Source organism: Hirundo rustica, chromosome 25 (assembly GCF_015227805.2).
Source record: "Hirundo rustica isolate bHirRus1 chromosome 25, bHirRus1.pri.v3, whole genome shotgun sequence".
NCBI classification, from domain to species: Eukaryota; Metazoa; Chordata; class Aves; order Passeriformes; family Hirundinidae; genus Hirundo; species Hirundo rustica.
In genome coordinates, this window is record NC_053474.1 from 634,234 (window position 1) to 659,489 (window position 25,256).

At 59.6% G+C, this 25,256-nt stretch overlaps 1 protein-coding gene across 1 annotated transcript in view; it reads right to left on the bottom strand.

Moving 5' to 3' along the window:
• The window catches only part of RUNX3 (RUNX family transcription factor 3), a 33,756-nt gene extending 19,565 nt beyond the window's left edge, over nucleotides 1-14,191 (bottom strand). Inside the window, exons 1-3 of the mRNA XM_040086232.1 lie at nucleotides 13,931-14,191; nucleotides 12,885-13,041; nucleotides 8,466-8,570 (exon numbers count right to left, since the gene is read on the bottom strand). Of these exons, the coding sequence (XP_039942166.1) occupies nucleotides 8,466-8,570; nucleotides 12,885-13,041; nucleotides 13,931-14,191 (523 nt within the window). The remainder of the gene's footprint in view (nucleotides 1-8,465; nucleotides 8,571-12,884; nucleotides 13,042-13,930) is intronic.
• Nucleotides 14,192-25,256: the final 11,065 nt, after the last annotated feature.

A 25,256-nucleotide genomic window follows, 5' to 3' on the forward strand; every position in this document is an offset into this window, starting at 1 on the left:
TCCAACGCAACTGAATCCCCCAAACCCTAAATGACCACCAGAAACCCCTTTTGATCCGTTTAATCTCTCCCAAATACAGGACCAATGCCCATTTCTCCTTTCTGAGTTATTTCCAGAGCCACCCCAGGGCCAGGTTTGCCTCTTCCACCCCAGCAAAAACCGTGCCCTGGGGTTTTCCCAAAGCTTTCAAAAGCAGGAGGTGTTGCAACCAATCCCAACAAAGATTCCTTTGTAGGACGCAAGCAAAAATAATTTCCCTGTTCTGACTCCCAATATTGCTGCACTTAGAAAATATTGGCCGTTTTCAAGCGAAACGATTTTGAGGTTGTTACGCAGCAGGCGATTGGAAAGGAGAGGTGGAATTTACTGCATGTGGGGAACGAAATAATGAGAGGAGTGCATTTACTGGAGCCCAGATAATTTCAGCTGCTCTGTTATTCCTTTTGAGGCCGGGTTACAGCCTGGAGCTGCAGCACCAAAGGCCCTGGTGACGCAGACCCGGTGCTTGGAGCACTGTCAGGCGGCTCTCACCCCTGCTCTGCTCTCTGCAGGGAATCCTCCGCATCCTGCTGCCCCCTGGGACATCCCCATGTCCCTGAGACCCGTGTTAGAGGTGGGAATGCAGGCAGAGAAACCTCCCGTGCAGCAAGAGCCCGTCTGCAGAGGCTCCTGCAGGAACTGGGAGCCCCGAGCCTCCCCCAAAACTCCTGCAGGAATTGAGGAGCCCCAAGGCTCTCCAAAGGCTCCTGCAGGAACTGGGACCCCCAAGGCTGCCCCAAAACTCCTGCAGGAATTGGGAACCCCAAGGCTCCCCAAAGGCTCCTGCAGGAATTGGGGAACCCCAAGGCTCCCCCAAAACTCCTGCAGGAACTGGGAACCCCAAGGCTCCTCCAAAGCTCCTGCAGGAACTGGGGAGCCCCAAGGCTCCCCCAAAACTCCTGCAGGAATTGGGAGCCCCAAGGCTCCCCCAAAGCTCCTGCAGGAATTGGGAACCCCAAGGCTCCCCAAAGGCTCCTGCAGGAATTGGGAACCCCAAGGCTCCCCAAAGGCTCCTGCAGGAATTGGGAACCCCAAGGCTCCCCAAAGGCTCCTGACCAAACCAAAGCCTTCCCACTCCTCCAGGCAGGGCTGGAGCAGCGCAGGGAGGGGCAGAGAGCCACGAGCTGCACAGGTTCCACCCCACAAAAGCAGAGGCCGGGGCACAGCTGGGGTTCACCCGGCGCCTCCGAGCAGCGCCATCCCAGGAGTACCCAGGGACAGCCGAGGATATCCAAGGGAAGCCCTCAGCAGTCCCTCAGCAGCAGGAGCGGTGCCAAAGCCCCGGGATGGGCACACGGAGCTTCCTCCAACAGCCTCAGCCCTGCCAGGGCTCCGGCAATAGGGAAGCCATAAAGGGCCACTCAGGATTTCCTCCTCTTCCTCACCAGGGATGAGGACCGGCCTCCAGAAATGGGAAATCAGCTTGTTTTAACCACTGAGTATTAAATTAAAACAGATTACAGCAATCTGACATGGACAAATCATTGTCCAGGAAGTGCTGAGGTAATTTATTTATTGAAATTATCTTGGATTAATGTTGTTGCAATTTTTTTTCTCCTATTTTTTCCTTCTTTTTGCCATTTCCTTTTTTTTTTTCTTTCCTCTTCTTTTTTTTTTTTTTTTTTTTTTTTTCCCCTTCTTTTTTTTCCCCTTATTCCCAGACAATCTGGGAACTGTCTGTGTATTTATTTCTAGCTAAGGACAAGCAGGGGAATAAAACAAAAGACCTCAATAATACCCAAAACTATCACCCCACGGGAGCACTTCAGCACCGAGTCTGCTTTTAATTACAGAAAACGTCTCCAGCTCAAGTTTTACACAGCCCCACGAGGGAGCCTTTGGCCAAGATAAAGATCTGGAATTGGACAATACTGGCACAACCCACCCCCGTCCTGGGTCCCTGCTCCAGCTTCTGAGAGACACAAGACTCTCCAATAATTCATTCTCCAAGCACTTCCCGAATCTCTGAGGATAAATGTGCGGAAAGCTCAGGATCTCTGCCTCGAGGTCCAAGAGCTGCCTGGAGGAACACGGGACCAGGGGATGGTTCTGCCCCTGCCCCTCTCTGGCGCCCATCCCATCACCCCTCTCCATCCTCCTCATCCTCAGCTGTTTCAGGCTGTCCCCACTGACCCACACTCGTCTGCCGCTCAGTAAATCCCAATTTCCCTCTGTCCCTGGACTGGGAGAATTTTCTTTCACCATCTCCAGGTTCCTGGAGCTGCTGTCCCGCAGAGCATTGTCCCAACCTTCCCAAACCCTGCAGAGCTCTCCCAGCTCCCTGCCTCCTCTCAGAGTTGCCTCAAATCATAACAAAGCTAAGGGAAAACCTGTTTTTATCTCCTTTGAGGAGAAAACACAGCGTGGATTTACACAAATCCGCCGGGGCACGGGTCCAGGCCACAAAACATCCCCCGGCAGGGCGGCCAAAATCCCTCCGGGCTGGGCAGCAGCCTAGCTGGGGGGTTCCCAGCCCTGCAGAGATAACAATTCACTTTTCTCAAAGAGGAACGTTTCTGTGTCGTATTTTCCTCTTTTTCCCCCCAGAACAAAGCGGGAAGCCCAAAGAGATGCTCCTTGCTACAAGGAGTGACCAGAGGTCAGGAATCTCACCATAAACCATCGCTGCTTTTAAAGAACCCAAAACTCAGCACGGAAAAAGTCAGCTCTGCGATCTAATGAACAGGGCACTGGGTGCTTTTGGTGGCATTGAAGCCGTGGGGGCAGGGAAATAGGAAGCTGCTGACCAGGTACAACACTGAGCCTCGTTTCCCCTCCCTCAGTGAAACAGGGTTTCAGTTTTGCTGCTTCTGGGAATAAATCTCAGCCACAAGAGATGGGGACGGTAGTGGAGGGTCACTCATTTCTCTGTGCTCCCTTTTCCTCTCTAGCTTCTACTGGGAATAGAAAGGGGGTGAAAATCCCTTCTAGTGGAAGGTGTGGGTTGGGACGGGGTGGCTTTTACGATCCTTTCCAACCCTGTGATTCGCAGCACAGGCTCCTCTGAACCCGGGGGAAAAGGACTCGGGTGCACCCTCAGTCAATCCGTCAGGACGTGAGAGAGGCTTCCGCAGGGTGGTTTGCAGCTTCGGGGATGGAGGGGCAGGGCTGAGGGCAGGGCGGGTCAGGGATCTGCGCTGATCCCTTCGGGCTGGAGAGAGGAGCCCCAGCCAGCGGTGTCAGCCCAGGGCGTGCTGAGAGAACCCTTCCTCCTCCCAGGCTCCCCGCACAAACTGGGAAGAGGCATCCCAGCAGCCGGGCTGGGGCACGCAGGGCCACGGGCACCCTCCTCCCACAGCACCGCTGTTAACAGAGCCCAGCCCAGGCGGGGTTGACACACAAGAGTTCCCCTTCCCAGTCCATCTTTCTCACGGATTTTTGCTTTTTTACCTCGTATTCAAGCCAAGAGTTCACGATGCATGAGGTGGGGGCAACCAGCACTGTAGGGACAGCGATTCCTGCACATCCCAAACTCCCCATTCCTGCACACCCCAAACTCATTCCTGCACATCCAAACTCCACATTCCTGCACATCCCAAACTCACTTCTGCACATCCAAACTCCTCATTCCTGCACATCCAAACTCCTCATTTCTGCACACCCCAAACTCACTTCTGCACACCCCAAACTCCTCATTCCTGCACATCCAAACTCCTCATTCCTGCACATCCCAAACTCCCCATTCCTGCACATCTAAACTCCTCATTCCTGCACATCCCAAACTCCCCATTCCTGCACATCTAAACTCCTCATTCCTGCACATCCAAACTCCTCATTCCTGCACATCCCAAACTCCTCATTTCTGCACACCCCAAACTCATTTCTGCACATCCCAAACTCCTCACTTCTGCACACCCCAAACTCCTCATTCCTGCACATCCAAACTCCTCATTCCTGCACATCCCAAACTCCTCACTTCTGCACACCCCAAACTCATTTCTGCACATCCCAAACTCCTAATTTCTGCACATCCCAAACTCCTCATTTCTGCACATCCAAACTCATTTCTGCACACCCCAAACCCCTCCTTTCCCAGCTCAGGGCGCAGGGCCGGGCTCTGAGCCCTGGTGGGAGGGAAGCCCTCGCTCAGCGGAGGCTCTCAGAAGTCTGAAAGCCGAAGAGCAGCAGCGGTTCCTGGAAACGCCTCGGCACGGCGGAGGTGAGAAGCCTTCCCACCCGCTGGCTACGTGACAGGGGACAGCCACAGCCTGGGGACAGCCACGGCCTGCTGGGGCAAGGAGCCTTTTTTGGGGAGGAAAAAGTGACCACGGAGAGACCGTGGGGCTGTGCAGGACGGGCCCAGCCAGAAAAAACTGCAGGGACAAGGAGTGGAGATGTGAAACGCTCTGGCCACGAGCCCCCTCCTCTGGTCCAAGCCACGCTGGGGACACGTTTCTGTCACTTACTGCGGTCACACCCAGCAGGGATGCGACCGAAAGCACCAAATCCGTGACGCACAACCCAAAAACGAACAGGGCAGGAGGCACCAAGAGCCAGCACGGCCACGGTGCAGCCAGGGCTGAGCAGGGAACGGGGGACACAGGCACCCCACGGGTGACAAATCCCCCCGGTGCCCCTCTCCTCCCCAGCAGCTACGGGCTGGGAGTCAGAAAGAGGGGATTAAATCCAAAAGGAGTCCAGAAAGTGGGGAGAGAGGGTAAAGACTGAATGGTGGGGGGGGGGAAAAAAATGTCCAAGAGGGGAGAAAAAGAATTTAAAAGGGAAAAAAGAGGGGAGAAAAGGAATTTAAAAGGGAAAAAAAAAACCTTTGCACAAGAGTTCTGGGCAGAAGGGGGCTGGAGCTGTGAGAGGAGCTGGGAGGGAGAAAGGAAAAGTGAGAGAAGAGAAGGTGAGAGAAGAGAAGGTGAGAGAAGAGAAGGTGAGAGAAGAGAAGGTGAGAGAAGAGAAGGTGAGAGAAGGTGAGAGCCTGGGGAAGGGGAAGGGGAAGGGGAAGGGGAAGGGGAAGGGGAAGGGGAAGGGGAAGGGGAGGCAGGCAGCAGGTGGGGGGCCCTGGGGCCGCTCCCTTTCCCCAGGAACCACTGAACCCCCCGTGCAGCCCCCAGCCAGTCTGTTCCCCACGTTCTGCCTGCCAGGGATTATTTTGCAGCAGCTGTGGATGAGAGAGGGTTCTGCAGCAGGGCTCCTGCTGAACACAGGGCTGCAGAAAGGGGGGGAAAAGGAGGAAATTCCACAGGAAGTTCAAATATTTTATTACTTCCTGTTTGTACAAAGTATGTCAACACTTGGCACCCGCTGTGCTATTTGTTTAGAGCTAAGGTGCCAACTTGACAGAATGTCCTTTTCTTCCCCTCCAGATCTAACCCAGAAAGAGCTGGAGCACGAGGGAAAAGAGCTCGGAGGAGCCCGAGGAGGCTCGGAGGAGATGCTCAAGGAAAGGCGCCGCTGGCGTCACCCCTGGTGCTGCTGCACGCTCCTGGGGGATGCCAAAGGAGCCTGCCCTGCTCCCTCCTCCCCTGGCAGGGCTCTGCCCTCACCCCCTGCCCCGCATCTCCCGCCCAGCCCCGCCCAGCCCCCGCAGAAGTTTTATCTGGGCACGGCCTGAGTTAAAAGCCTCGCTCAAGGGCTGAGATGAGGCCGTGGGCCGGGGTGCAGGATGAATGGGATGCCCAGAGGTGGAGCCCAGCCGCAGCTCTGGCCCCCAAACCCCACAAGGACGCTGGCTGGAGCGATCCTGCTGCAGCTGAGAAGGCGCTGCCCAGGGCTTTCCCAGGGTACCGGGACAAATGGCCAATTCTTCCCACTCTGAGGATGGGTTTTGTCCTCTCCACCAGCCCCACATCAGCCTCCAGCCCTGCCCAGCGCCGATCCTCACAACAGCGGCCAACACACACCGTGGCCCGCCTTTGAAGCCGAAAAAGGGGGGGAAATTCCATATATATATATATATTTTTTTTTTTTTATGCCCACACGTATTAACATACACATGTTTAAAAGTGTCTGTAATATGTGTAAATATATGAATAAAAATTGCCATTGCTGCTGGCAGCTCTCACCTGCCGCAGCCGAGCAAGGCCGGGCAGCCCCAGCCGGGGAGTTTGGGGCGAGGTGGGGACCAGCAGGGCAGTGCCAGCCCCCGGTGCCACCCCCGGCTGGCACTGCCAGGGCGCTGTGCCCGGGAGCCACCCTGCGGCAGGGGAACCAGGAAAAGCACCTCGGCTTTCCAGGATCGTTTTACTGCTGCTGTTTCCACACCCAGGGTTTCTACCGACGGGGGGAGGAAAGGTGTCATTCCATTCTTTCCTTTTTTTTTTTTTTTTAATTGTCTTCATTCAAAAGTGTGGCAAAAAAAGGGATTTTTTTTTAAAAAAATGTTTTTCTCCTGCTGGAAATTTGTCAGCCATGAGTTCAAGCCCCAGAGTCAGACTGGGATACAAAACAGGACCATCAAATCAATGATTCCTTAAAAAAAAGTTCCAAAACAGCCACAGCTTGGGTCTGAACTTTTAAAATCAGCACTTTACGGGTTGGGGGCGTGCAGGGACGCGGGAGAGATCGACCTTTGGGGGCCACACAAGGCAAGGGCACGAGCAGCAACGAAACACCACGCGGATCTCCTCAAAGAGCTTCCCGCACAATTCGAGGTCCAGAAATCATCACCAAAACCAGGGAAAATGCCAGAAAACCGCTGCCCTTGCACCGGGGCTGTGTCCCAGGGAGAGCACCCCACACCAGAGCCAGGACAAGCTGCTCCATCCTCGGCTCTGGCCCGATCAGAAAATTGAGCTGCGGGCCGGGGAGCTCGGGGGTGAAATGCTGAAATTCAGGAGGAACGGGTGTGATTCACCGGGGCTTGGCTGGCGGGGAGGACAACCTCGGAGAGGAGCAGCTATCTCACCTTGTATTATTATTTATGCACTCCTGATGATGATGATGATTATTATTATTAGAAAGGCGATGCGATGCAGCCGATAAGGGGCTGAGCCAGCAGTCAGGAGGGCTGGTTTCTATTCCTGACACTCCTGGCTGGGTTGTGAAATCCCCTGCCCAGCCCCAGCACCCACCACGACCCACAGGTGCCCCACACCGGGGACCTGCCTGATGTTTCTGGCTTAGGGGAAAAAAAAAAAACAACCCGCAACGGCAGCGTTGGATTTCCTGCATTCCAGCTTCTAAATCCATCCTCGACGGGCTCCAAAATAAAATCAGGGAAAGGGGGAAAATCCAAGAAAGCCCGATGCAAATGAAACCCCCCGGCCGAGGGAACGGCCTCCACCTGGCCTGACATCAAGGGGCACCGATGGCCCAGCGTCAGCATCAACAGAAAATGTTTTCTGAGGCGTTTTTCGAAGGATCAAACCGCTTCCTCTCAATGCGGGCACTGACAGCCTCACACGCAAAGGGAACAAACTCGGCTTTATCGTCCCGGGGTGGCGCTGGGAGAGCAGGAAGGCGAAATCGGAGCGAAAAGCCGGCGAGGGAGCCCCCAGGGATAAAATCCCACCGCACGGCGGGGGTCCCACAGGGCGAATAATCCTCGTGGCGAGAGGAAAGCCCTGCGGGCACAGCTCCGGAGCGGCTCCCTGCAACGCCCGGGGCAGCTGCCAGCGGCCCGACGCCGAAACCCAAGCCGGGCAGGGCAGCTCCCGGAGCCTCCCTCAACCACGAGGCACCGTCCTGCCCCCGGGAGAGCCTCCCCAGCACAACACAGACGGTTCTGCGGTCGCACAGTCTCTCTGGTTTCTCCAGGCTCAGCCCCCGGCCGCGGGCGCTGCCAGCCCCAGCCTTTGACAGCCCGAAAGCGAAACCGCGGCGGAGCCGAGGGGAAGGAGCTCCGAGAGCGCAGACACCGCCCCGGCACCCGGGGAACCTGCGCCGCTCTCGGTTCAATCGGCAGCCATCAGCCCCCGAAGCCGAGCACAGATCTCCGGTTTCGTAACTCCCCGTGCAGGCCAGGCTGCGGCCTTCGTGCTTTTGGGAAGCGTTTTCTCAACATCCCAACCTGGAGCTGTGAAATTATCCCTCCAAGATGGGTCAGGGAGCAGGGCAGGGAGCTCAAACCATCCCTGTGTGATGGGTGAGGGAGCAGGGCAGGGAGCTCAAACCATCCCTGTGTGATGGGTCAGGGAGCAGGGCAGGGAGCTCAAACCATCCCTGTGTGATGGGATATGGAGCAGGGCAGGGAGCTCAAACCATCCCTGTGTGATGGGATATGGAGCAGGGCAGGGAGCTCAAACCATCCCTGTGTGATGGGATATGGAGCAGGGCAGGGAGGGAGGGACCCAGGAAAATCCGAGCAGCCAACGGTGCCATCCCTGAGCTCCGTGCGCTGGCTCCGCATCCTGCCCCCCTCCGCCACGGGGGGCTCGGGCCCTGCACCCCTCCCCACAGCCGTCAGCGCTGCCCAACCCCAACCCCAACCCCAGCCCCAACCCCAACCCCAGCCCCAACCCCAGCCCTGCACTTACTGCGGGGCTCCCGGGGTCCGTCCACGGTGACCTTGATGGCTCGGTGGTAGGTGGCCACTTGGGTGGGGTTGGTGAACACGGTGATGGTCAGGGTGAAGCTTTTCCCTGGAGAGGGTGGGGAGGGAGATAAAAAAAAAAACCACAACAGGAGTGAGGATGGCACACGGGCTCATGCGGGAGAGAGAGAGGCTGCGGCCGGAGCGGGCTCGGACACAAATCCCCGCACACGTCACCGCGTTTAAGGAGCCGTGATGGCCCAGACACAGCCCTGGAGCCGCCACCTTCCCGCATGGAAAAATCACTCGGCCTCCTCGCCTGGCCTGCCCCGACCCCTCCACCCAGAGCAGCCTCCTGGGGTTTTCCCTCTGGGATTCTGCCCCTTTCCCCAGCCCGGGGGCAGCGCCGGCTGCGGGATCCCCTCCCTGGGGATCCGTGGCCCTGTGGATGCTCCCTTGGGAAGGAGCTGGGCTCTGGATCCGTGGCCCTGTGGATGCTCCCTTGGGAAGGAGCTGGGCTCTGGATCCACGGCCCTGTGGATGCTCCCTTGGGAAGGAGCTGGGCTCTGGATCCATGGCCCTGTGGATGCTCCCTTGGGAAGGAGCTGGGCTCTGGATCCATGGCCCTGTGGATGCTCCCTTGGGAAGGAGCCGTGCTCGGCCCTGCAGCACCCGCGGGATGGCCAAAATCTGGAACTGCGGAATGGGAACAGAATCCGGCCAGCTTTGGCGGCCAGAAGCGGCCGGGCGGCTCTGCAGGGACTGTCCCCTCTGCCAGGCCTGCCCAGGGAGCAGGAATCTGCCACTGGGAAAGGTTTGGATGCCCTCGGGGAGGGTTTCAAAGATACCCTCAAAGCTCTGAGCTGCCACCTTTCATCCAAAACAGAAAAGAAGGGATAAAGCAGTGAAAATCCCCTCTTGCCCCAGCAGAACAAGTTTCCATCCGCAGTCTGAAAATGCCTTTATCATCACAGAGGGTGCCACCACCCCTGGGCCCACCCTGACCCCAGACCCTTCACCTCCCGCAGCCTCACCCCGAGCTGGGGCCGGGCTCGCTTTCCGGCCCGGGGGAGGCTGTGGGAGAGCAGAAATCCCCGCAGGAAGGGCCTCGGCTCTCCTGGGGCTCCCCAAACTCGGGAAACCCTCGGCTGGAGGAGGGAGGCTGCACAAACCGCTCTGACCACGGCCCAGCAGCAAACCCTGCGGGATTTCGAAGGTATCAGGGGTCTGAACCCCAGCGGGATATCAGCTATAGACCTCGGTGGGATGGATTTCTGCTCGTCCAGCCTTTATTCCACAAATAAAAGCAGGAAGAAACCACCTCCTTCCCCTTTTCCCCTGGAGCAATCGGGGTTTTTCAGATCCCGACCATCGCCTCTCCGCAGGGTCGGACCTGAGAACACCCGCAGCGAAACAAAACAGGACTGATCCAGATAGGAGGAAAAAAAGGAATAAACCGTAAAAAAAAAAAAGAAATTATCTCTCCCGGAGAACATGCAGGAATTACCCCAGGTGTGGGAATTCCTCCATGGAGCATGGAAAGGAGGGAATGCCGGCTCTAGAGCCGACAGCAAGCAGCAACCCCCGCCTCACCTCGGCTTTCAAACCAGGACAGAACAGCGCACAAACCTCCGGCTCATCTTCTGCACAGACAGAGGCGCTTGGGAGGGCAAAAGAAGCGCAAGAAAATCATTTGAACCCCCGGGGATGCAGCCGCTGCAACCTGCAGGGACGGGAGGAGCCGGCCGAGGATCCCGGAGCCGCCACGGCCACGGGAAAAACAACCGGCGCCGAGGGTTTGCGGGTAAAACCTTGGCAGGGGGCGAGGAGGATGAGGAGAGATTGTTTCGGGAATTTGCAGGAGGAGAGGGAAGGATTCGCAGGCAGAGTGCGGCAAAACCCGGCTGCGAGGGACAGAACCGCAGAGCTGAGGCTGGCACCTCCGTATCCCTGTTTATACTGATTTAAACTGATTTATACTGATTCATTTGTGATTATAATATTGAATTTTTCATCCTCCACGTGAAACAACCTCCCTGCCCCGGAGTCCCTCGCTGCAGGCACAGCCCCAGCCCGGGCCGGTTCTGCCTCTCTCACAAACCCTGCCCTGAACCGAAAATGACGATTCTGCCCCAGCATCATTTTTAGTCATTTCCCGCCTTCTCAGGAAGCCGGGCCGGGGTTTCTCATCCCCGCCGGGGCTGGATCGCGGCTCCCGGCCGGGTTTGGGAGCCCCGCGGGCTCCAGGGGATGCTCCGAGGGGAGATTCCAGCTGGGCTGCAGCAGGAATTACTTTCATTTTATACAGCTCAATCTGACTGATTTTTTTTTCCCCCGCTTTGTCTTGCACATGGAGATGGGAATTTATTTCTGGGGGGGAGTTGGGAGCGGCTCTTCCCAGCTCCCAGCGCCGGGAAATAATCCCTGACACCATATTACTAAAAATTCCCGAATCTGGCCCGTTTCGAGTGGTGTTTTCCCAAGGAGAGCCTGGCTGCCGGGCTTTTCCAGGCTCCTGCAGCTCGGGCACACGGCGGGGCTGGAGCAGGATCCGTGTTTACGGATCCACACGTCCTCACTTCGGATTTACACAAACATTTGCACACGCGCAGGGAAACATTCCACGGCGAGTCCGGATTTCTGCCAGGATAAATGAAAGCAGCACCGGGCTGCCAGGGATGGAGCCAAACAAGGCAGAGCGAGTGCGGCACCCGGAATAAAAATTCAACGGCAGCGATTATTTTTTTTTTTTTTTTCACAGCAAATCACAGCTCTGAAAAGAGCCCCGTGAAGGGAGAGCAGCGCCCGACACCGGGAGCGAAATCCACCCTCGACACGGCGAGAAAACCCCACGGAGCCGCCCTGGGCCGGCCCCGGGGAGCCGCGGTGGGGTTGTTCCTCTCTGAGTATGACAAAGCCTCGCCCCACACGAATATGTTAAAAAAAAAAAAAAAATTAAAATAATTAGCGCCCGTTAGAGGCAGCGGAGGCGCCGCCGGTGCTCGATGAGCGCCCGGGAGGACTCTGCCCGAGGAAGGAGTTTGTGCGCCACGGGTTCTGTGAGACCAAACCCCTGCTAATTCCGAGCTTGAGAGTGCGGAGGAAGCGAGTTAATAATGAATTCAAGAGTCACGCTGAGATTGGGTTGCGTTCAGTTTGGAAATTAGTGTGAGGATGAAGAAAAAAAAAAAAAAATTAAAAAAGCTCAACCAGAAAGAAAAGAGCCTAAGAGAATAATTGATTACAGAAATGAAAGCTTAATTCATAAAAGAAAAACATTTTCCATCCATCAACCTGCAACCAGTTAAGTGGAGAGTTTTAAAGAAACTGCAACATGGAGAAGGAGCCAACAGGAAAAAGGAAATGTATGAAAGAATGTAAACTATTCAAGTTTCATAAAGAGGAACAAGTAAACAGTTATTACATGCAAATAATTCCTAACATCACTGCTTTTAATTAATGCGGAGAAGTCAAAATATATCTGACACTGTGTGTATACATTTGAAGCCTTTGAGAAAATGCTGCCATATGGCCATAAAAATACAGAGCTCTTGTTTGGGCTCAGATGCAGAGCGAGGTGCTTCGATCTGCAGCGCTCATCGGTGACGAAAGGCTGAAATTCTGTTTATACCCTCGGAAATTCAGGTACGGGGAGGGCGGGCAGGGTTTAACATCTCCGGGGGATTCATTTCCCCCTGCTCGGGTGGCGCGGACCGATCCGCCCGGCAAAGCCCGGGAAGCCAAATTGCTTCTCCCCGCTTTTCCCTGCCACGAGCGCGGGGAAAACGAGCAAAATCCCCCGCGAGCCGCCGCAGCTCCCTGCCCGTGCCAGCGCTCCAGGCCGAGCTCTGCGTCATTATTTCACTTTAAACTCTCGATTTTCGCTCTTTAAAGTCGCGCTGCCAGGTGGGGTTTTTGCTCACCGAGCACCCGCCGCTGCCTCCTGCGCCGCGGGAGGAACTGGGGAAGATTCGCCTCGTTTGTATTTAGACAGATTTGTAGATATTTAGATATATTTAAGTCTGTATTTTAATTTTTTATTATTATTATTTTTTCATCCCTGCCGCCCTTTCCTGACACCTCGGCAGAGAAGGAGCCCGCGGAGGAGCGGGGCAGAGCTGCTCCCGCATCCCTCCCGCATCCCTCCCGCATCCCTCGGGAACCGCTCTGGGGCTGGGGGGCTCCTCCCGGCAACGAAACCGCGGTTGAAATAAAACACAACAGAGAATAAAATAAAAATAAAAATTAAAAAAATAAACCAACAAAATAAATTTTAAAAATGAAATTTAAATTATAAAAGAAAATAATAATTAAAAAAAAGGAGAGAAACATTTTCCTTTCATTTTTCCCTTTTTTTCCCCCCTCCTCTAAAAAAAACCCAAACCCAAATAAAAAGGCCAACCATTTCCTGGCCGGTACCTACCCCTGCCGCTTCTCCCAACAAATCTGAGGTCGTTAAATCTCGCTACTTGGTTTTTCATCACGGCAGAGGCGTTGCGCAGCTCCGCCGAGTAATTCTCGTCGTTCCCCGCCATCACCGTGACCACGGTCCCATCGGGGACATCTCCGAGCGCTACGACCTAGGGCAGGGCCAGAGATTTCGGGCTAAAATCATCCTTCACCGCCGCCAACCTGCGCCACGCTCCCCCCCCCAAACCCGCACAAAAAAACCCCAAAGCAAAACCAAAAGCAACCCGAGCCCCCCGAGGAAGGCCGAGAAAATCGGAGAGGGAAGGGCAAAATGAGCTCCGAAAGGGTTAAAGGCAGACGGGGGCTCGGCGGGGAGGGGGCTCGGGGGGGTCAGGCCACCCTCGGCCCCGTCTGTGCGTTTATTTTGTTGGATTCGGGATAAAAATAAAGCGCTGCCGAGCGCGGGGCGGCCGCCAGCGAGGCCCCGGGGAAGCGCCGGGAGCGGGGAAGGGCCCGGACCCCTCCCGGGGAGCAGCGCCCGGAGCTCCCGGGGCCGGGGGAAGCGGGTTCCGAGCCCCCCTCACCCCTCCGGGCTCCGGGACTCCGCTGCCGCCCTGCCCGGTCCGGCCTGGGCTTCCCCGGGCCGGTGCCGGTCCCCGGGGGCAGCGGGGATGCCCGGCCCGGGGGAGCCCCGGGGAGCCCGGGCAGCGCAGCCCCGGCACCGCGCCTGCAGCTCCGCGCTCGGCTTTTTGCAGATTAGATCTCCCTTCCCTGCCTCGCTCTCCCTCTCCCAGGAAGGTAATTAACCTCCATCTCATTAAACTTCAAAGTTGCCTGAGAGCTCCTAACTGTACGGAATATCTAAGATGCCGTGACCGCGGGGCAATGCGGAGACTTGATTAAAAATAATAAACCGGGCTATTTGATTAAAAAATAATAACGCGGGCTCCCTCGGCGGCGACGTCGGGAGCGATTTCAAGCGAGAAGGGGGCGGAGGGGGGAAAAGGGCGAGCGGGTCCGGAGCTCGGCGCCCGCCGCCCGTCGGGGCTCGGCGCTTACCTTGAAGGCGACGGGCAGCGTCTTGTTGCACCTCCAGTGCGACGGCAGCACCGAGCACAAGAAGTTGGGGCTGTCGGTGCGCACCAGCTCGCCGGCGTGGTCGGCCAGGACATCCACGACGGAGCGCACCTCGGGCCGAGCGCGGGCGCCCGGCGCGGGGGCCCCCAGCGCCCCGCTGTTCTCGCCCATCTTACCGCAGGGGAAGGCCGTGGACGGGGGAGTGAAGCGCCTGCTGGTGCTGGGGTCTACGGGAATACGCATCACAACGGCGGGCGGCGGGGAGCCGGGCGGGACGGGCGGGCACCCGGCGGGGCTCGGCGGGCGGCGGGGGAGGCGGCGGGGCCCCGCGCTGCCTCGCTCCGGGCCGGCGGAGCGCCGTGCTCGGCGGGGCGGCGCCGGGGGGGATCGGGAGCGGGGGGATCGGGTCCGGTGTGCGCGCTGCGAGCCGGTGCCGGTGCCGCTCCCCGCGCCGAGCCCCGGTGCCGGTGCCGCTCCCCGCTCCGAGCCCCAGCCCCGCTGCCGGCCCCTCCGCGCCGCCCGGTACCGTATTTACTGCCGGCCCCGGGGGGGCGGTGCCGCCGTGACGGACGGGCCGTTCCGCCAATGGGAGCCCCGCGCGGGGCTCTAGCCCCGCCCCCCGGCGTGGCTACGGGGAAAGAGGCGCGGTTAATTCATGAGTGGGCGTGGTCAGTGTGAAGAGGCGTGGCCCCGCGGACACGCCCCCGGCGCACCTCGGGGCTCCGGTGGTTTCTGGCCGCCGCCGCCGCCGCCGCCGGGGAGGTTTTGGGGTGCGGTGGGGCCGGTTTGGGGCTGCGGCCGTCCGGAGCGGCTGAGGATACAGCCCGGCCCCGCCGCACCGCGCTCCCGCAGCGCGGGCGCGACCCTGGCGGAGCGGCGGCAGCGGGGACCCCCGGCAGCTCCGGCAGCTCCGGCAGCACCGGCACTCGCGTCCCCGGGGGGATTCGCCTCTTGGCCGGCGCTGAAAACCGCGCCTCCCAAACCTCCTCCTTCTGCTCTCCCCAAAACCGAGCCGCCTCCTCGCCGGCGGTCTCCGGGCGCCGCAGCCCCCGGCAGCTCCCCGGGGCTGCGGCTGCGGGCAGGGGCCGGCGGCTCCGAACGGGATCCGGTGGAGAAAAAATTCGGGTGGCGAAGCCACCGGTTCTGCGGGAACGAACACAACGAAGGCGGCGGCTCCCGGCGCCCCGCGGCTATCCCGAACCGGGGACCGGGCTAGGGCTGAACCGGGCAGAACCGGGGCAGAACCGGGGCAGACCCAGGGCAGACCCGGGGCAGAGGAGCGTCTGGCTGTGCCCGCGCTGCTCCCCGGCTGTTTCGCGGTGCCCGGCTCGGTCCGGCCGTGTTTGCAGACCGGCACCGTCCGTCTGAGAGGAGCCGGCCGGGCCGCGGCGTTCCCGGCTCCGCGCTGCCCGGTGTGAAACGCAAATTTCCTTAAAACAAACCAAAACAAAGCCCAGCACCATAAAATCCTCCTTTGCCGGACTCGCCTCACTCAGGCGTGAGCCATTTTCCGCCGCGAGCCGCGGTGCCTCGAGGGGCGAGCCCTGGCCGGGCTCTGCGAGCCCCAGAAAGCCCCAGTGCTCCTCCAGAAATAACCAATAACAACAATAAATACTCTCTTTTTTGTCTTTTTTTTTTCTTTTTTTTTTTCCCCCCAACGAGGATCTCCCGCTCCGGCCCCGCAGCTCCCGTTACACCGCGGCAACCCCCGGGATCCGCGCCGGGTCGGGCCGGCCCCCGCCGCTACCGGAGCTCAAATTCTGCCCTTTTTAGGTGAACGCGGCCGCCGGCTCAGTTCTACTTTTCACCCCCCGTTCGCCAGCGGCAGGAACCCGCACAAACCCCGGGGCGGGGGCAGAGCTGCGGGCGGGGCCGGGGTTTGCCGGGGGTCGGGCACGGCCCGTCCCGGTGCCCCCGGTACCCCCGGGGCGGGCGGGGCGAGGCTGCAGTTCCGCCCTGAGGCCGCTGGTTGGCACCGGGGATCCGCCGGGGCGGGACGGGACGGGAGGAACGGGATGGGATGGGATGGGATGGGATGGGATGGGATGGGATGGGATGGGATGGGATGGGATGGGATGGGATGGGATGGGATGGGATGGGGTGGGATGGGATGGGATGGGATGGGATGGGATGGGATGGGATGGGATGGGATGGGGTGGGATGGGATGGGATGGGATGGGATGGGATGGGATGGGATGGGATGGGATGGGACGGGACGGGACGGGACGGGGTGGGGTGGGGTGGGGTGGGATGGGATGGGATCCATGGGATGGGGTGGGCTGGGATGGGATGCTGACTCCCCCGGGATGCTGACACCCCCGCCATACCGACACCTCCCATCCCAGTGCTTCTCTTGCCCCTTTCCCGCTGCTGACCGGATCCCCGGAGCCCCTGCGCGGCGCTGGCGGTGTCACCTGTCACCCCCCGGGGGTACCGGGTCCCCGCTCGGGCAGGTGGAGCCCCGCTGGGCCCGCTCGCCCTTCGGGGTGGATCGGAGCGGTTCGGGGCTGTGTCCCTGCAGGACCGAGGTCCCTCCCTGCGGTCACTGATTTATCCGGTGCCGGTGTCACAGCCCCGCCAGCCACAGATTTCTCTGATCCTTAATGCCGGGAGCAACCGGGTGGAATTGCTCCAAGCACCGTCCCAGCGCCTCCCGAGTCGCTGCCGGCTGCAGCCCGGGCTGCGCCGGTAACTCGTCCCGCTCCCTTCCCCAATCCTCTCTCACCGCTCTGTGCCCGGTTCTCCCCTCGGGGTGCCGGGGTGCAGCCTCACCCCACCGCCGCAGCCGGGCCCTGCCCGCCGCCGCCTCTCAAAGAGGGGACCCAAACCCCGCTCCCCACCACCCCAAAACCGTCTGGAGACCTCCCGAGGTGCGGAGCGCAGCAAACCAGCGCCGCGGCCGCTCCTGCCAGAGGCGTCCGGCCGAGCAAAGCCCCCGCAGAGCTCCCACGGGGCTGAGCCCAGCGAGGAAGGAGTTTTCAGTCGAATTCTGCTTTTCCGACACAGCGGGACCCAGAGCCTCAAAGCTCCCGCTGCCCCGGTCCTCCGCAAAGCAGGAGATGTTGACACATTGCGGGGGTTGGATTTATCCCTCCGCCCTCCCGAGGAGGTTCAGAGAGCATCAGACCCGGGATTTGCGCGGGCCTCTTTACAAACGCTCAAAAAGCTACTGTCGGCGTCGCGGGGAGGTCAGCAGCTCTTTAAATCATCCCTCGCTGGGATTACTTCCCTTACAGGCTCCTCTGTAGTCTTTAATTCGTTTGAGCTGCTCTTTTAGCAGCGGAGCCGCTCGTTTCCACAGCAGAGCAGCGAGAGCAGGGGCTCGTAGGAAGCTTTCTATTAAAAATTCATCGCAAACTCTCAGGAGCTCGGCACTCAGTAGGGCCAGGCGGGTGTCTGGATCTGTTTTGTAGCTCAGGGAAGGGGATCTGAGAGCAGCACGCAGGGAGGGAGCGTGCAATTCATTCATAAATCAAGCGGCAGATGCCGGGGCCAAGGGGGTGACAATTTTTAACCCCTGAGTGTCGCTGCTCGAACGGGGCAGCTCCGGGCGCTGCGGACAGAGGCTCCTGCGGGAGGAAACTGCGGGGCTCGGGGAGGGAAATGAGGGGAAACGGGGGAGGAAAAGGCAGCGGCTGCCCCCGACATAAATCAGGGAACTCTCGTCTTGGGCAGGGAGCAGCTGCCGGAGCGGCCCCGGGGGCTGCCCCGGGCTCTGCTGTGCCCTGGGGATCCCGCATGGGATCAGCCCCGATCCCGATGCTGCTGTCTGAGGTCGGGTCCCGGGCCAGGAGAGGCGGTGACCCCTGGGGAGCCGCAGCTGCCCGGTCCCACCCTCCGTGTGCGCACAGCGCCCGAGACCCTCGCCTGGGGCTGCGGGAGGAGCCCAGCCAGGCTTTAGCAGGAGTTTCAGATGCTGTCAGAGGGGAAAATCAGGGAAAATCAGGGAAAATCAGGGAAAATCAGGGAAAACCTGCTGCCGGGCAGGTTTCGTTCAGCACCATCCGAATGAGCGCAAAAGGCTGCGCTGCAGAAATCGTCGCCAGTGACACTCCTGACAGCTTTGGGGCTCGCTGCGCTCCCACTCGCCCCCGTTTGAGACCCGCGGGTTTTGTTAGCAGCCCTCATTTCCAGCAGCCCCCCGCGGGGCGCAGCGCGGCTCGGGGGGCTCCAGGAGCTGCCCTGGGGGGGTTCTGTCACCTCCCGAGGGGAGCCGGGCCCCTCTGCCCCGGGCGGGCCGCGCCCGGCCCGGGCGTGAGCAGCGCCCGCGGATCCGCCGGGGTTTTCAAACGCTGCGAAGTGACTCGGGAGCACGAGTGCGATTGACGTGAGCGCTGCGGCGGTGAAGTCACGAAAGTGCCATTCTTCATTGTTGGGGCCGGTCCTCCCTCCCCGCTCAGCGGAGCACGCTCGGGGCTCGCATCCTCTGCGCTATTGATAGCGCGGCCGCGCTTCTGGAGCGTGGGTCCCATCTGCCACTTCCACTCCTTCTTAAAAGATCCTAATGACTGTCAGATCCTCTCAGTTCTTAATTAATTTCAGAGTTCGGCTGCAAATAGGAAACAAGGCAGCTTTTGCCCTTACGCATATGAATATTACTGTTCCATTTAATGTGGTTGTGGCTGGAATGCTGTTATTCATTCCTGCCTGCAATAAAAGCCACATGTTTTTAAAACTTTGCACTTGAAAAAAACTTTTAGGAAGGGAATCAAGTATGTTTTGTATGCATGGCATGAGATAAAAACTGGTCATAAATATTCAAAGAACAGTTCGAGCTTTATGCTGGATTCAAACAAGTGAACAGAGGAGCCCGACGGCTGGGGCGAGAGCGGAGCGAAAACCCCGCGCTCCTTGGGGAATGTGCTCACGCAGAGAAAAGGAGCCATTCATGCAAAGGTTACGGAGCACCTGAGGACGCCCCATCTCCTCCTCCTGCGCCCAAAGGTGCGGAGCAGCGCTGGGAACGCCGGGCTCTGCCCGGAGCTGCTCGGGTTCGCCGGAGTTTCTCCCTCTCGGGGGGTTTCGGAGGAGTTTTGGGGAGGTCCTGCAGGGAATGAGCGCTCTCCTGGCTGGGCACGCTGCAGCCTGTCCATTCCCCACGGGGCTCCTGGAAGCCCTGGAGGGAGCTCTCCTGGGGCCCAGCACAGCCAAAGCCACCCGGGGGGGGGACAGTGCCAGGCTCCGGTCCCACGGCAGAGCCGCCAGAGCCTCCGAACCCAAAACGCGACAGGGGGAGAAATTAAAAAAAATTCCAAAGGAAAGAAAAAGGGGAAACGTCTGGAGGGCGAAAAGAGGAACCGAAAGGCGCATGACGGCGAGAGAAGCACAACGGGCGCAGAAAAGCAGGGTTTGAGCTCTGGCTGCAGGGAGAGGAGCTGGGAGCGGCTCTGTCACGGAAAGGCTCCGGGCAGAGCTCCAAGGAGCAGGGAAATCCTCCCGCACGTGCTGAGCAAAGCGCTGCTGCCGCAGCTAAACGCTGCACTGAGCTCTTCCTTGCCCCGGAGAGCCGCGGGGCTCTGGTGCAGCTGGACCCGGCGCTCGCTGCCGTCCTGTGCGGGGGGAAACGCGACCCCCGGCCCCCGCCCGGGCAGCGCGGCCCCGCAGGGAGCGATTCCCGGCGCTGTCCCCACAGCCCGGCCCCGAATGCCGCGGTGGCTGCGGGTGTGAAGCGGGAGGCAGCGCTGCCGTGAGGGGGCTCCTGCAGGACCCCCGGCAGCAAACACTGGGAAAAAAGCGGGACGGGCCGGGCCCGAGCCCCCGGGGCGCGGGGGCTGCGCTGGGCTCTGCGGGAAGTGCGAGGGGAGGAGAGAAAGCGACCCCAGGGAAACACGATCCCAGAGCTCAGCCCGGCCCTGCCAGGGGCGAACCTCGACCCGAGCCTCCTTGCGCCAGGGCCGGGGGTTCCGTGTCCCCCTGTGCCCCTCTCTGTTCCCCCGTGTCCCCCTGTGCCCCTCTCTGTTCCCCCGTGTCCCCCTGTGCCCCTCTCTGTTCCCCCGTGTCCCCCTGTGCCCCTCTCTGTTCCCCCGTGTCCCCCTGTGCCCCTCCGTGCCCCTCTCTGGGGACAGGAGCGGGTGTTTCTCTCCCCCCCGGAGGCTCTGGCAGCCGCCCGAGGCGCTGCCGGTGTCAGACAGGGAACTCCAGGTTCCGTTTTGTCTCGGGTCTCGCAGAGGTCACGTCTCAGCAGAAGCAGCTCCGCTGGCCGGGCAAAGGCTCCGCAGTTCCTCTGAACCGCTCTGGGACACGGGAACGCTCTGAGGGCAGCGCTGCTCCCAGAGCCGCCGCGGGCAGCCCCAGCTCCGCACCTTGCAGGGCTCCAGTGCATGGGCTGCACCTTGCAGGGCTCCCCCGTGTATGGGCTGCACCTTGCAGGGCTCCCGTGCATGGGGCTGCACCTTGCAGGGCTCCAGTGCATGGGGCTGCACCTTGCAGGGCCCCCGTGCATGGGGCTGCACCTTGCAGGGCCCCCGTGCATGGGGCTGCACCTTGCAGGGCCCCAGTGCATGGGCTGCATCTTGCAGGGGGCATGGCGGGGCTGTGCCGTCCCTCCCTGACCGCACAGGGCTGAACTCCCAAAGCCCCCTGAAGCATCCCCTGGCTGCAGGAGTTTCCCCCGTCCCAGAGCTCAGCCTGTCCCCGTCACTCCGTTTTCGCCAGGTCAATCTGCTTCTGGCCGTTATTCACTCTGAGAATAACCCCGGGATGTGATCCCTGCCCTGGCCGGGCTCTGCTGCCTTTGCTCCTTCCCCGGTTTGGGTTTTTTTTCCCCCCTGTCTAAAGGCTCCTTTCAGATCCGCCTTTCCATGGAGACTCTCACGGGGGTGACTTTGCCCGCCACGGCCCATCAACGAGCTGGAGGTTGTGGAGAAGCTCCACAAAATCCCCTGAGAGGGCTCAGCCTGCGGATCCACCCGACGTTTACACAGCCCCTGAGGCCCAGAGCAATCCCCAGTTCGGGGGAATTAGTCACGGGCTGAAAAGGAGGCAGGAGGTGGCGTTCTGGTTTCTGGCCGTGAGCTGAGACAGCTCCAGCTCGCTGTTGCTCAGGGCTGCTCTTGAGTCACTCTTTGCCCCTCATCCCTCGGCTCGGGCAGGGAACCCGCCATCAGCAGCGTGAGCTCATCTGGGCTCTTGCACAAGTTTCTTATAAAAGTTCCTGCGCAAGCAGGAGGTGCCTGGGTCGGCTGCCGCCACCACGGGAGCTCCCGAGGCACGGCCCGGGCAGCGCCAGGGCCCCGGGAGCAGCCTGGGGCCGGCCATGGGAAATGGAGAACTCGCCCAGACACAACGGGAGCAGCCCCGGCTCTCCCACGGGCACAGAGGGGATCCGGGCTGCGAAACGGCAATTCGGAGCGTCCTGCCCCGCCCTGCCCCTGCCCGCCACCGTCGAGACGGCCGCGGCACTCAAGAGTGCTCCTTTAAAAACTCCGGGGGGCTCCGAGCATCAGCACCGCGTTATCTAAAAGCCTTTCACGCCTTTTCTACGTCGCAGTTCCATTAGCAACTCCACACGGCTCTGGCTGCTTCTCTGCTTCTTCTCCCTTCTTTCTGCAATCCCAGCTCGCTGCTTCCCGTCCCTGGCACAGCCACCTGCCCCTGGCTGTCCCCTGTGCGATGTTTTGACCTTTTCTGTCCCTCACACGAGCTCCTGTCCCTTGGTCCTCACAGCACGGCCAACAAACCCCAACGGATCCCACTGACTCCAAAAAACCCCAACAATCCCCAACTGAGCCCAGCAAACCCCAACTGACCCCAACTGACCCCGGCAAACCCCAACTGACCCCGGCACCGCCTCCCTCACTCTTTTATCACCCGCAGCCCTGAGGCCAAGGCTGTTCCCACTCCTTGCCAATTAACAATCCGCAATCAGTGGGGCCATGATTGCCCTTTGCCGTGTCTCTGTCTGTGCCCCCGCCGCTGCCCACCCCCAGCGCCGCGCCTGCCGGGGTTTGTGTTTTTCCCGGAGCTGGCGCTGGAGAAGCCTTGGCAGGGCAGGGGAGGTCTCGGGGTCCCGGGATGGGCCGGGGTGACCCAAGGCGCAGGCGGTGCCAGCCGTGCCCCGGGCAGGGGCAGGGGCAGCTCCCGGTGTCCCCGGCTGCTCCGCGTCCCCTCAGCACCCCCGGGGACGGCGCTGCCCCTCCCAGCCCGGCGCCTTCTCCAGATTCCGTGGGAAAATAAGAAGGAAGGCTCCTTCATTTTCCAAACTGACCATGGGCTACTTAAAAAAAAAAAAAAAAAATAAAAATACCCCCCCAAACAAACAAACCAAAACCAAAAACCCCCAACCCCCTGTCTGATATTTAATCCTTGCCAGGCCCCGAGGAAACAGCTTCCCTGGCTTTTCCACGGCTTTTCCCTTGGCTTTTTCAGGATCCAGAGCTCCAGCCCCACCTCCAGCATCCTCGCGCACCGCCCTGGGATGCAGGCAGTGACATTCCCTTCAACATTTCCTGAGAGACACGAAAAAAGGAACATTTTGGGGAATATTTTGGGGAATATTTTGGTGCTCGGGACCGAGCGGAGCTTCCTCCGCGGTTTTTTTTTTTTTTTTTGCTTCTCACCGGGAGCGCAGCAGAGTTCCAGCTGGGAATTCGGGAATTCCCGTGGCAGCCGCGGGAGGTTTGTGCCGCTGGGGAGCGGTTCTGCTCCGGGAGCACCGCACGGGCCGGGATCGCAGAGGCTTCCTGCGGGAAGATCCCCGGGAGCTGCGGGACAGCGCCCGGAGGGGTGCGAGGATGGAGCCGGGGATGCTGCACCCGTCCCGCGCAGCCCCGAGCGGGGCTCGGTGACAAATTAATTACCCCTTAATGAGCAGCTCAGCCCGGGCGGTTTGTCACAGCCTCTGTCCGTCTGTCTGTCCCCGGCCGGGAGCCAGCAGGAGCGGGGCAGGGGAGAACAGAGTGGGAAAAGCAGCGCTGGGGGCCCAAATCCCGGGAGAAAAGAGCTTTGGAAGGGATTTCCTCCTGGCTGGGGCACAAATCCCTCAGGGATGTGAATATCCCTCAGGGATGTGAATCCCTCAGGGAGGTGAATCCCTCAGGGATGCGGTGAATCCCTCAGCGAGATGAATCCCTCAGGGACGTGAATATCCCTCAGGGACGTGAATCCCTCAGGGATGCGGTGAATCCCTCAGGGAGGTGAATCTCTCAGGGATGTGGTGAATCCCTCAGGGATGCGGTGAATCCCTCAGGGAGGTGAATCCCTCAGGGAGGTGAATCCCTCAGGGACGTGAATCCCTCAGGGATGCGGTGAATCCCTCAGGGAGGTGAATCCCTCAGGGATGCGGTGAATCCCTCAGGGATGCGGTGAATCCCTCAGGGACGTGAATCCCTCAGGGAGGTGAATCCCTCAGCGAGATGAATCCCTCAGGGAGGTGAATATCCCTCAGGGAGATGAATCCCTCAGGGATGCGGTGAATCCCTCAGGGAGGTGAATCCCTCAGGGACACGGTGAATCCCTCAGGGATGCGGTGAATCCCTCAGGGATGTGAATCCCTCAGGGACGTGGTGAATCCCTCAGGGATGCGGTGAATCCCTCAGGGACACGGTGAATCCCTCAGGGATGCGGTGAATCCCTCAGGGACGTGAATCCCTCAGGGACGTGGTGAATCCCTCAGGGATGCGGTGAATCCCTCAGGGATGCGGTGAATCCCTCAGGGACGTGAATCCCTCAGGGATGCGGTGAATCCCTCAGGGATGTGAATCCCTCCTTGCTGGGATGATTTCACCATCCAGGGTGGCAGGAGATCCCGTCCAGTGTCGCAGGGATCCCTGCACCTCCCCACGTGGAAATTCGAACCCTGGAGCCTCCTCTCCCTCGGCCCAGGATTCCCCAGTGCCAGACTCTCCTGCACACAGGGTTTGCTCTATAAAAGCCCAAATTGTCAGTGTCTCCCTGACCAATTGAGGATTTTTTGTTTCCCTCTCCCTTCTCCTCCTATTTTGGTTGTTTTTACATTTTACTTTACAATAGCCCGAGTAATACATTCCTCATGTTCCGAAGGCGCTCGCTGCTTCCAGTGGGAATGGAAAAATCATTGTTTTCTGGTTTGTTTTCCCTTTTTTTTTTTTTTCCTTTTGAAACGTTTACATTGTGGAAAATAACCACGGATCACAGGGCTGGCTGTCCCACTGCCTTGAAAATAATAATAATAATAATGATAAAATAATTTCAAAGCACTTTTAGAGCTGAGGAAGAGGAGGATAAAGGCTGCGCCTGCAGACCAGCATCCCGATTTTCTGGAGCTCTCCCGGGGTGGGTGCTGATGCCTGCGCGGGAGGAGGGCTCTCCCCGGCCCGGCCGTGCGGGATGGAGCTGCGCCCCGGGGCGCCGCCGGAGCCCCTCTCCATCCCCAGCGGACCCTCCCGGGAGAGCGGAGCCCAGCCGCGGCTGCGTCCCCAAAGCCGCCAGGAGCAGGAATGAGCACCCCGGGAGGTTTTGCATCTCTGCTCCGGAGCTGCACTGAGCTCCGTAAAGAAAACATTTCTTGTCCTAATCCTAAACAAATGTTTCACCGTTTGGCCACGTTCCAGCCTTGGTGCGATCATTTCATTCTCCCCCGTTTAATAAAAAACGATGTCTGAGACAAAGATGTTTATTGCTTTTATGAGTTCCTATTTGTGTGGAAATTGCAGACGAGACGTGAGATTTCTGCTGCTCGCCGGCTTTTTATTTTTAAACAAGCGACTTAAACCCCGACGTTTCTTCAGAGATTCAAAAGAACGCTGCAAATGGTTTTTATAAACTCCTCTTCTTTGCTCGCCACGGGACTGCCTTTAATTAACTGCAGGGAGTACAAAGGACACGGCCGATGCCACCGGCTCCGAGCAGAGGGCAGGGACACGGGCTGGTGCTCGGGGCTGGGAAATCCGGGCTGGATTTACCCTTTCCCCCATCTGATCCCATCCTCAGCTCCATTCCCCGTCCCTGGAATGTCCCAGGCCGGGCTGGACGAGGCTGGGAGCAGCCTGGGACAGGGGAGGTGTCCCTGCCGTGGCAGGGGTGGCACTGGTTGAGTTTAAATCCCTTCCACCCAAAACCATTCCGGGATTCCCCGCTCCCGTTGCATCCCTGGCTCCTCCCGCTGCCTCTCCAGCTCCTCCTGCTCACAGGGAAACTCAAAGGTCACACCAAAACCCACCCGAGAAGGACGCGGAACCTCCCGCGTGCTCAAAGCCAGGCCCGAATCTGCCCCGCGGAACCAAATTTCTGCTGCGCTTTGTTCTTCGGGGCGCCCGTGGCCCCTGCCCTGCCCTGCGGGGACCAGGGCACCTCGCAGCCCCTCGCGGGAGCATCGCGGTGTCCCCGGCTG